Genomic DNA, 12,291 nt, shown 5'->3' with positions numbered 1-12,291 from the left:
TGTCCATCCTACCACTCCTCCCAGTTACCCTCCTCCTTCCCTTTCTTCCATGCTTCACTGTCCTCTTCTATCAGGTTCTTTCTTCTTCAGCCCTTTATCACCTATCACCTCCAAGCTTCTTACTTCATGCCCCCTCCCAACTCGCCTTACCTATCACCTGCCAGCTTTGTCTCCCCCCACTTTCTTAAATCTGGCTTCTTTCTCTTTCCTTTCCAGTCCTGAAGGAGGATCTTGGCCCGAAACTGTTTATTCCTCTCCAAATGGCCTCCTGAGTCCCTCCAGCATTTTACGTGTTACTCTGTTTCCCATTTTCCCATCTGAAGCTCAATTAGCATCATACATTTATCCTGGAAGTTTATTAATGACTGCCTTTGTTGCAAACCCTACCATTAACTACACTTCCTAATTCAAGCATTGGAAATAAAAATTTTGAATCACATTATTTTATGCAAATACTAAACAACACTCCTAATGTTGTTCACTGGGTCACATCACTATTCCTCAACCTTTTACTATATATTCAATCATGCCAGGTTGTGTTGATCTTGGCTTATCCCTTGTAGCTGTCGGTTCTGGTTGCCTCACTGTAGGAAGGATATTGAGGCTTTGGAGAGGGTGCAGAAGAGTTTTACCACAATGTTGCCTGACTTAGAAGGCATGTGTTATGAGAGGTTAGACAAACTTCTGGTAACTGTTGTTTTCTCTAGAATGCTGGAACCTGAAGGGGAGATCTGAGAGGTATATAAGATTATGAAAAGCATAGATAGAGTGGACAGAGTGTATCTGTTTCCTGGGGTTAAAATGTCTGATATCAGAGGGCATGCACTGAAGGTGAAAAGGGTTAGGTTCGAGGAGAGTGTGAGGGGTAAGGTTTTACACAGGGTGTAGTGGACGCCTGGAAAACACTACCTGGTGTGGTGGTAGAGACAAATACATTAGAGGCTTTTAAGAGACATTTAGTTAGGCACATGGACATGAGGAAAATAGTGGGATATGGATATTGTGTAGGCACAGTGGTGCTAGAAAGTTTGTGAACCCTGTAGAGCCTTTTCTATTTCTGCATAAGTATGACCTAAAATGTGATCAGATCGTCACACAAGTCCTAAAACCAGATAAAGAGAACCCAATTAAATAAACAAAAAAAAACTTGTTCATTTATTTATTGAGAAAATGATCAGTCGTGCATGTATTTGTTGGAAAAAAAAGTGTACAAACCTTTGCTTTCAGTAACTGGTGTGACCCCTTTGTACAGCAATAACTTCAACCAAACATTTCCAGCCACTGTTGATCAGTTCTACAGATCAGCTTGGAGGAATTTTAGGTCATTTCTCCTTACAAAACTGCTTCAACTCTGGGATGTTGGTGGGCTTCCTTGCATGAATTGCTTGCTTCAGGATCTTCCACAACATTTCTATAGGATTAAAAGTCAGAATTTCGACATGACCATTTCAAAACACAAATTTTCTTCTTTTTAAACCATTCTGTTGTTGATTTACTCTCCGCTTTTGGGTCATTGTCTTCTATTAAGCTTCAGGTGATGGACTGCTACCCAAATATTTTCCTGTAAAATAACTTGATAACATTTTGAATTCATTATTCCTTCAATAAATGCAAGCTGTCCAGGCCCTGAGGCAGAGGCAGCAAAGCAGCCCCAAACCATGACGCTCCTTCCACCAAGCTTCACAGATGGGATGAGGTTTCGGTGTTGGTGTGCAGTGTCCTTTTCCCTCCAAACAGAGCAGTGCCCATTTCTGCCAAAAAGTTGAACTTTTGTCTCATCTGTCCAAAGTACATTATCCCCGACATCCAGCTGGTCTTTTGCAAACCTGAGATGAGCAGCAAGGTTTTCTTTTGGAGAGCAGCGGTTTCCTCCGTGGTGTCCTTCCATGAACACCATTTTTTGTTCAGTGTTTTTCTTTTAGTGGACACGTGAACCGAGACTTTAGCAAGTGCTAGAGATTTCTGCAGGTCTTTTGCTGTTACCCTTGGGTTCTTTATCACCTCCTTCAGCATTGCATGTTCTGCTCTTGGTGTGATCTTTGCAGGATGTCCAATCCTAGGGAGAGTAGCAACAGTACTGAGTTTCCTCCACTTGTAGACAATTTCTCTACTGTGGATTGAACACTCAGCTCTTTAGAACTGCTTTTCTAGCCTTTTCCAGCTTCATGCATCTCTACAATTTTTCTTCTTGGGTCCTCCAAAAGTTGTTTTGATCAAGAAATGGTGCACATAACAGACCTTTCCTGAGAAGAGGAGGTTCTGTCAGTAACCTGACTTTGTGTGTCTTTTTTAAAGGGCAATGCACCTTTACAACCCACATCTCCAATCTCATCTCATTGATTGGAACACCTGGCTCCAAATAGCCTTTATAGAAGGCATTACCCCAGAGGTTCACATACTTTTTCCAACAAAAACATGTAAAAGTGGATCATTTTTCTCAATAAGTATATTTTTTCGTCATTTATTTAATTGGGTCCTCTGTCTAGCTTTAGGGCTTACATGAAAATCAGATCACATTTTAAGTGGTATTTATGCAAGAATAGAGAAACTTCTACAGGGTTCACAAACCTTCCTTCACTATAGGAGTGATTAGTGTTTGGGTGTACTTGATTTGCTTTTTAGCTGGTTCAGTACAACACTGTGGGCCGAAGGTCTAGTCCCCGTACTATACTGTTCTATGTTCTAGCCTATAAACCTCACTATCTTTCTGACAGCAACTCCCAAAATCAGACTAACCACAGCTCTCCCACTTTATATTGCCCACCCTTCCAACTTAATTGCTTTGGAATAGTAAAAAGGAGACCATGTAAACCCATCACCTAGAAACTGGAGACAATACAAAAGCATCACAAGAGGCTGCTAATTACATACATGCTCATTAGCTGGCATGAAAACTTACTTATATCTCTACAAATATTAATATAGAGGTCATCATCATCTGGAGAATCGACCAAATAGCCTCCTGAGAGCTTTATTAGTGGAGTCAAATCCCGTTTCTTTCCATCTTCATCAAACACGTAACAGGGAACCTTAAATTTTAACGCAACAGTTAATAATCAAAATGAAGACAAGATTAGACAATCTGTGGAATTACAGACAGCAAGCAAACAGTAGTCAATCATACCAGTTAAATACTGATTCACACAAATATTCCATCCAGCTGCTAAACACACTGATCCCTGAAACCTTTCATCAATGGGTGGAAATTCGAAAGAAGTGTATTCATTCCTAAAGAATACATACATTTTAAAAAATGGAAAATGGAGCAAATAGTCAATGCAATTAAGCATAACATCTAGGGATTTCCAAAATGTTAAAAGGCTCATTAGTATTGACTATACTGAGGAGTCCTCTTCCAACAGAGCACACGATTACCCAAATACCTGCTGCAAAACACCTTCCAGGTCAGATCTGAAATGTAGGCACTGATGCAAATTTTAAATGCCCGTCTCATGAGTGAACAAACAGCAAGTGTTTAAGTGATATCAATCCCAGAACAGCCATAAATAATGACAAGCATTTGATTCCAATATTGAGTGCTGAAGTCAAGGCCATTACCAACAATCTGCTTAATTCACACAAGAGTGCTTACAGTATTCAAAAATGTTGAATGTGCTAAAAATATCAGAATTTGATCGTGAAAATATTAAATTTCTGACAACTTAAAGCACACATAGCTACAAGTTGGTCAACTACATTCCAAGTACTGGCTGAATAAAGCAATGGGAGGGAAAAGCCCAGCTTTATTAAGGGTCTTGGCCAGAAATGTCAACTCTAAATTCCTCCCTATAAATGCTGCCTGACCTGCTGAGCTCCTCCAGCATTTTGTTTTTAACTCTGGATTTCCAGCATCTGCAGAATATCATTTTTCTGATGTGCAGCCTCTCAGCAATGTCTTTAAACAAAAGTTTCATCTGTAAGAGTTGATCAGAAAAGGCACATACAAAGAGACTGCAGCTAAAGGATAGACCTACCGAGTATTCATGGCCCCAAACAGTCCGAAGTGCAGCAACACCTCACCAGCAAATCTGTTAGTGTCGTCTGTTGTGTCCGGTGCTCCCCATTCAGCCTCAATATTGGTGAGGCCCATTGCAGATCGGGGCACCGCTTTGTCGAGCACCTCTAAAAGCACAACTTCCCGCTGCCAAGCATTTTAATTCCCATTCTGTCACGTTGGTCCACAGCCTCCTCGCGCCAAAATGAGACCACTCTCAGGGTGGAGGAGCAACACCTTATATTCTGGATAGCCTCCAACCTGATGGCATGAATATCAATTTCTCCTTCTGATTAAAAAAAAAATCCCCCTCCCTCCCCTCTTCTTCTATTCCCCCCTCTGGCCCCTTAACTCTTCTCACCTACCTAACACCTAAAGAAAAGGGGGGGGGGGAGGGATCTTAAAGCCTGGGCACTCTGAAACAAATGAAAAATGCTGCTGCCTGTTTGTGTGAGCAAATGGTTCACTAAGTTAAAAGTAACATAACCATTTAACTCAAAATGACACTTTCAAGCAAAATTAGAAATTACCAGTGCTGCCTGAAACAAAGTGCCCATGGAAAGTCCTTTCAAATTAATGTGAATGTAATGTGACTGCTGTATTGAAGTGGGGATTGAGGAAGAATTGAATATGATTGGACAGAAATTATTAGGAGAAACAAATACCCATTACTGAGTTTTAAAAAAGCAACACTTGTAAAAATGTTACTTTCCACTTACTTGGTGGAAACAAAGTACAGAGCAGAAGATAAAGGTGAATTTATAATCTCTGTACTTCAAGAAAAGCCAGGCACCATTGTATTAATTGGCAGAAGCCACGAGTGCAATCACTTCTGTATTTAATCAGCCCTTCCTACCTCTTTAATGCTTGGTTTCCTATTGAAAAGGTAAGTGGCGACTAAATCATTACTGTGACTGACAGAATGAAACAGCTCTAGTCAAATGAGGCATTAACTGCGTTCCCAAATGTAAGGAAATTACACTATCTACACTGCAACCTCTCCTCGAAAATCTCCATCAGCACAGATGCAATGCAAGGCTGTGTGCTTAGCACCCGGCTCTACTTATGACTGTGTGGCTAAGCACAGCCACAATGCTATATTCAAGTATGCTGATGACACCACTGTCGTAGGCCAAAAAAAAGGTGGTGACAAATCAGCATTAGGGAGGGAGAGTGAAAATCTGGCTGAGTGGTGCCATAACAACAACCTCTCCCTCAATGTCAGCAAGACCAAGGAGCTGATTATTGACGTCAGGAGAAGGAAAGCAGAGGTCCATGACCCATTCTTCACTGGAGAATCAGAGGTGGAAAGGGTCAGCAACTTGAAATTCCTTGGTGTTATTTCAGAGGAGCTGTCCTGGGCCCAGCATGCAGGTCCAAAGTAAAAATTGCAGCACATCTAAGAAGTCTGCAAAGACTCAGCATGATATGTATAGAATTTGTTCAAAATTTTAAATGCATAGTGGAGTTTATTTCTGTCCAATCATATTCAAGTCTTCCTCAATCCCCATTCCAATATAGCAATCACGTTACACTCGCATTAATTTGAAAGGCCTTCCCATGGGCACTTTGATTTCAGGCTTCATTGGTAATTGCTAATGTTGCTTAAAAGTGCCATTTTGAATTAACCAGATATTAACTTATTGCATCTTAACCTGGTATGGAAATATCAATGCCCTTGAATGGAAAGACCAACAAAAAGTAGTGATACAGCCCTGTCCATCACGGGTAAAAACCTCCCTCCCCACTATTGAGCACATCTACATGGAACGTTGCAGCTGGAAAGTAGCGCCCATCACAGGGACCCGCACCACATTGGACATGCTCTCTTCTTGCTGCTGCCTTCAAGAAGAATCAGAATCAGGTTTATTATCACCGCCATGTGACATCAAATTTATTAACTTAGCAGCGGTTCAATATAACACGTAATCTAGCAAAGAAAAAATAATAATAAACAAAATAAAAATTGAGTAAATCAATTAAAGTATATCAAGCAGATTAAAAAACATGCAAAAACAGAAATACTGTATATTAAAAAAAAGTGAGGTAGTGTCTAAAGATTCAATGTCCATTTAGGAAACATGACAGGAATTGGCTGTTCCTGAATCGCTGAGTGTGTGCCTTCAGGCTTCTGCACCTCCTACCTGATGGTAACAGTGAGAAAAGGGCATGCCCTGGGTGCTGGAGGTCCTTAATAACAGATGCTGCCTTTCTGAGACACTGCTTACTGAAGATGTCCTGGGTACTTTGTAGGTTAGTACCCAAGATGGAGCTGACTCGATTTACAACCTTCTGCAGCTCCTTTCGGTCCTGTGCAGTAACCTCTCCATATCAGACAGTGATGCAGCCTGTAAGAATGCTCTTCATGGTACAACTATAGAAGTTTTTGAATGTATTTGTTGACATAAAAAAACTCTTCAAACTCCCAATGAAGTTTAGCCACTGTCTTGCCTTCTTTATACCTACATCGATATGCTGGGACCAGGTTAGATCCTCAGAGATCTTGACACCCAAGAACTTGAAACTGCTCACTCTCTCCACTTCTGATCCCTCTATGAGGATTGCTCTGTGTTCCTTCATCTTACCCTTCCTGAAGTCCACAATCAGCTCTTCCCTCTTACTGACGTCGAGTGCCAGGTTGTTGCTGCGGTAACACTCCACTAGTTGGCATATCTCACTCCTGTACACCCTCTCGTTACCACCTGAGATTCTACCAACAATGGTTGTATCATCAGCAAAGTTATAGACAGTATTTGAGCTATGCCTAGCCACACAGTCACGTGTATATCGAGAGTAGAGCAGTGGGCTAAGCACACACCCCTGAGGTGCGCGAGTGTTGATTGTCAGCGAGGAAGATAAATTATCACCAACCTGCATAGACTGTGGTCTTCTGGTTAGGAAGTCGAGGATCCAATTGCAGAGGGAGGTACAGAGGCCCAAGTTCTACAACTTCTCAATCAAGTTTGTGGGAGTGACGGTATTGAATGCTGAGCTATAGTCAATGAACAGCATTCTGACATAGATGTTTGTACAGGAGTTCAGTCTAGTCATAGCCAACTTCTCAAATTGCTTCATCACCGTTGAAAAGAGATGCTGTCCAAGTTGCATGCCATCTTGGTCAATGTCTCCCATCCACTACATAATGTACTGGGTGGGCACAGAAGTACATTCAGCCAGAGACTCATTCCACCGAGATGCAACAGAGCATCATAGGAAGTCATTCCTGCCTGTAGCCATCAAACTTTACAACTCCTCCCTTGGAGGGTCAGACACCCTGAGCCAATAGGCTGGTCCTGGACTTATTCCATAATTTACTGGCATAATTTACATATTACTATTTAACTATTTAATGGTTTTATTACTATTTATTATTTATGGTGCAACTGTAATAAAAACCAATATCCCCCAGGATCAATAAAGTATGACTATGACTATGTGAGTGCTACCGGGTGATAGTCATTAAAGCAGCCCACATTATGCTTAGGCACTGGTATAATTGTTGCCTTTTTGAAATTCCGCCCATAGCAGTGAGAGGTAGAAAATGTCCTTGAATATTCCCGCTAGTTGGTTGACACAGGTTTTCAGAGCCTTACAAGGTACTCCACCAGTATCTTACACCTTTTGAGAGTTCACTCTCTTTAAAGACAACCTAACATCAGCCTCTGAGACAGAGGTCACAGGGTCATCAAGTGCAGCAGGGATCTTCACAGCTGTAGTTGTGTTCTCCCTTTCAAAGCGTGCATAGAAGGCGTTAAGTTCATCTGGTAGTGAAGCATCGCTGCCATTCATGTTATTGGGTTTTGCTTTGTAGGAAGTCATGTCTTGCAAACCCTGCCAGAATTGCATCTGATGTCACCTCCAACCTCGTTTGAAATTGTCTCTTTGCCCCTGAAATAGCCCTCCACAAATCATACCTGGTTTTCTGGTACAGGCCTGGGTCACCAGACTTGAAAGCCACAGATCTAGCCTTCAGCAGACGACGTACCTCCTGGTTCATCCACCGCTTTTTGTTTGGGAATGTACAGTAAGTGTTTATGGGCACACACTCATCCACACAGGGTTTAATGAAGTCAGTAACAATGGCAGCATACTCATCCAGGTTCGAAGATGAATCCCTGAATACAGTCCAGCCCACCAATTCAAAGCAGTCCTGTGGGCACTCCTGTGCTTCCCTTGACAATACCTTCCTGGTCTTCACTGGTGGTGCTGCAGTCTTCAGTCTCTGTCTAAACTCAGGGAGTAGAAGTACAGCTAGATGATCAGACTTCCCGAAGTGAGGGTGTGGAATAACACAGTAGGCATTCTTGATGGTGGTGTAGCAATAGTCCAGTGGTCCAAGAAGGTACAAGAGCCTCAGGACCCACACAACCAGGCACATGTTTTTACAGTCATTTCTCCTCAACCAAGAAGCTCTTGAACCCAAGGGGATAACTTCACTCAGCTCATCATTGAAATGTTCCCACAACCTAAGGACTCATTTTCTAGGACTCTTCATCTCATGTTCCCGATATTTTCTGCTTACTTATTATTATTTATTTTTGTATTTGAACAGTTTGTTATCTTTTGCACACTGATTGAACACAAATTGGTGCCATCTTTCACTGATTCTATTATAGTTGTTATTCTATTATAGGTTTATTGAGTATGCCCACAAGAAAGTGAATCTCAGGATTGCATATGGTGATATATGAGGGGTGATTGATAAGTTTGTGGCCTAAGGTAGGAGGAGTCAATTTTAGAAAACCTAGCACATTTATTTTTCAACATAGCCCCCTCCTACATGTACACACTTAGTCCAGCGGTCGTGGAGCATACGGATCCCTTCTTTGTAGAAATGGTCCACAGCAGGGGTGATTGATAAGTTTGTGGCCTAAGGTAGAAGGAGGTGAGTTATTAACTTCAACTCTTTGAGTGATAATGCAGAAAGTTTGAACTGCACGTGCATGTAACAAGAGTGTCCTGGACCTCCAGGTGGTCCATAGCAGGGGTGATTGATAGGTTCGTGGCCTAAGGTAGAAGGCGATGAGTTATATCGCTCTTGTTACATACATGTGCAGTTCAACTCTGAGTGAAAATGCAGACGGTTTGAACTTAATAACTTTACCTTAGGATACGAATTTATCAATCACCCCTGCTGTAGACCACTTTCTGGAGGTCCAAGACACCAACCTCTACAAAGAAGGGATCTGTATGCTCCATGACCGCTGGAGTCAGTGTATAAATGTAGGAAAAATAAATGTGCTAGGTTTTTCTAAAATTGACTCCTTCTACCTTAGGCCACAAACTTATCAATCAGCCCTGGTATGTGAACTTTAATAAATTTGCTTTGAAGTTTTACTATACAGTGTATATTGTACTCCACATTCAAGGCTAAGAAGCAAAGCCATGAAAGCTTTCAGTGCATGAAAGTTAGCTGTGGCTACAGATGCTCTGACATGCAAACACATTTGCTTTGAATAACAACAGCACTCATGACCATCTGGAACAAAGACCTCCCAGGCCAGTTAGATACTGGGGAGGACAAATTTAACAATGGATTAAGCCACGCCAGGGCAGAGCCCAGATCACAAAGACATTGTCCAGGAGAGGAGTAAAGAGCCGCCTTTCAGACAGAGACCTTCAAACATCGGCTCACTATGTCTCCGTGTGTTACTTTGGATTTCCAGCATCTGCAGGATCCCTTGTTTAGACATTGTTTAGCTTGATCAATGGTGAAGTAAGCTAGTTGGATAATCCTGAAGAGTGAGAATTTTTTAAAATCCTCACTTTTATGCTGGCCTTAATAGCTAAAAGAACAGTGCGACCATTTGACAGAACAGAAAGGAAGTCCTCACGGTGCTGGATTCCACACATTCTGAATCTGAACAGAAGACTCGCTGTGAGGAAAGTGGTGGCAGTAGAGGCTACGGATAATTAGATTAGCACCCAAGGGAAAGAAACCTCTGACTGCAGGACTGATTTTAAAGAAAGTCAGCAGGTTTTCAGGGACACTGGTACACATAGGAGATTCTGCAGATGCTGGAAATCCAGAGCAACACACAAAATACTAGAGGAACTCAGTAGGTCAGGCAGCATCCATGGAGAGGAATAAACAGTCGACGTTTTGGGCCAACACCCTTCATTAGTCCATCCTTGGGTCTAATAATCAGGGCTATTTTTCAGCTACAGAATTGACAGACATAGGAAATGGTTCAGAAAATGTTAACAAGTTAAAATTAAGATACATACCAACATCTACACAACTTCCTTTTGAAGGCGTTTTAAACCCCTTTCAAAACATTTTCCCACTTTTTACACTCTCCAAATGCAAGTCACAATTATAGTGTGAAATCAAATATGTTTCACAAGTTAAACACTTAAACAATGTTACTGTTCAGATTGAAGGACACGTGATTAATTCGGGCAACGACATGGTGGAGGAATTTAGCAGGTCAAGCAGCATCTGTGAGGGGAAAGATACTGTCAATGTTATGTGTCAAAACCCTGCATTAGGACTTTGTTGGGTATTTGCATTAGTGCAAAAAAGAAACAAGGTTGTGTTCGTGGACTGTTCAGAAAATGTGCCATTTTCTTCATTGTAGGCCCTTTGAAGATTTAAGCTCGTAACATTAATTAATGAACGACCAATGCAGAGCAGCTGGACATACCTCTTTTATGGGGTTGAAAATGCTCTTCTTACAAGCCACAAAAGTCTTCCATTCAAAGTAGTGCACACATTCAGAAGTTGTCACAAATTCAGGGGTGCCCTGTTTCAATGAAACAATACATTAAAAAAATTACAATTATCCTAACTGACAGAACATTTATATAACCCAGCTGCTCTTTATTTAGAAACTAAAATATAAATTGATGCCATCATAAAAAGGTAATAGTTGTAGACTTAATACCCTACAAAAGAAACTTTGGGAAAGAAATTTGTCTTTTTAAAACTCCCTCCAACATAGAACACAGGACAGTAAGGCACAGGAACAGACCCTTTAGCAGACCATGTTGTGCCAACCTTATTAAGTTAATGAGACCCAATTCCTCCTGTCTACACATGATCTATACCCCTCAATAGTCTGCAGATTCTTTTTCCCTAGAGCCTTGTAAACTCTACTGTATCTGCCTCTACCACTACTGGCACATACAATGGGAAAGCTCGACAAAGGTCACATACTCTCTCAGGGATGAGTCAAACAGCATAGATACAACATCACCACGCCCCCCCCCCCACCTCCGAGTCTGTGCCGATCGAGAACCTATCCACTCTAACCATTTCATTTCTCCCCGTAGTCATCATTAACATTACATGCCTTGCTGTATAACATGGATGGTCATGGTCTTTGACCATGACTGGTCTTGGCAAATTTTTCCTACACAAGTGGGTTGCCATTGCCTTCTTCTGGGCGGTGTCTTTACAAGACAGGTGACCCAAGCCATTACCAATACTCTTCAGAGATTGTCTACCTGCTGTCAGAGGTCACATGACCACGATTTATGATGTGCACCACCTGCTCCCATGACTTCGTGTGAAGTTGATCGCTGTGGGGGAGGGAAGAGAACGAAGCATCTTATCCAAGGGTGACCTCCAGGCTTGTGGAGGGAAGGAGTGCCTTACACCTCCTTTGGTAGGGACACCTCTCCACCATCAGCTGGATATTAGAGTATCCAGCAAACCTACTTCTGCCTCGAGTTCTTACATATATCACCTCTTTCATTCCACCACAAAAGCCCCTGTCCCTAGGGAATTAAGGTCCTTCCTCCACCTAGTTATTACCCATTCCATAAGACTACAAGATATAGGAGCAGAATTAGACCATTTGGCCCACCAAATCTGCTCTGCCATTTCATTGCTCTCAGCCCCAATCTCCTGCCTTTTCCCCCATACACCTTCATGCCCTGACCAATCAAGCATCTCCCAAACTCTGCCTTAAATATACACAGACTTGGCCTCCACAAAAGAATTCCACAGATACACCACTCTCTGGTTAAAGAACTTACTCATCTCCGTTCTCTTCTGCTAAACTCTTCGGCATCATCAAAATAACAAATAATTAAGTGGCTATTTCAAGATCAAATCATTTGCTCCATGCTAATTTAGCAAGTTCCACTTTTCCAAAAGTAGCTTGGTATTGGGAGGACTCATGTTCTGCCAAAGCTCTACAGTGCAAACTCAGCCCTCTGAACTGAACTAAGATGGTAGCTCCCATCTTCCCTGAACAAATCAATTCAATATCCTTTGCAAGGGTGATGTGCAGAAAATTGTGCAGGGCAGCACAGTAGTGCAGTGGTTACTGCTATCGTTTTACAGCGGC

At 41.9% G+C, this 12,291-nt stretch overlaps 1 protein-coding gene across 1 annotated transcript in view; it reads right to left on the bottom strand.

Annotated features, from left to right (window-relative positions):
- igf2r (insulin-like growth factor 2 receptor) overlaps positions 1–12,291 on the bottom strand; it is a 211,139-nt gene that overhangs the window by 162,929 nt on the left and 35,919 nt on the right. The window contains exons 4-5 of the mRNA XM_072265972.1: positions 10,642–10,740; positions 2,900–3,029 (exon numbers count right to left, since the gene is read on the bottom strand). Coding sequence (XP_072122073.1) covers positions 2,900–3,029; positions 10,642–10,740 — 229 coding nt within the window. The remainder of the gene's footprint in view (positions 1–2,899; positions 3,030–10,641; positions 10,741–12,291) is intronic.

Source organism: Mobula birostris, chromosome 8, assembly GCF_030028105.1.
Source record: "Mobula birostris isolate sMobBir1 chromosome 8, sMobBir1.hap1, whole genome shotgun sequence".
Taxonomy (NCBI): domain Eukaryota; kingdom Metazoa; phylum Chordata; class Chondrichthyes; order Myliobatiformes; family Myliobatidae; genus Mobula; species Mobula birostris.
The sequence above is the reverse complement of the archived record's forward strand: the minus strand, read 5'-3'. Positions and strand labels throughout refer to the sequence as shown.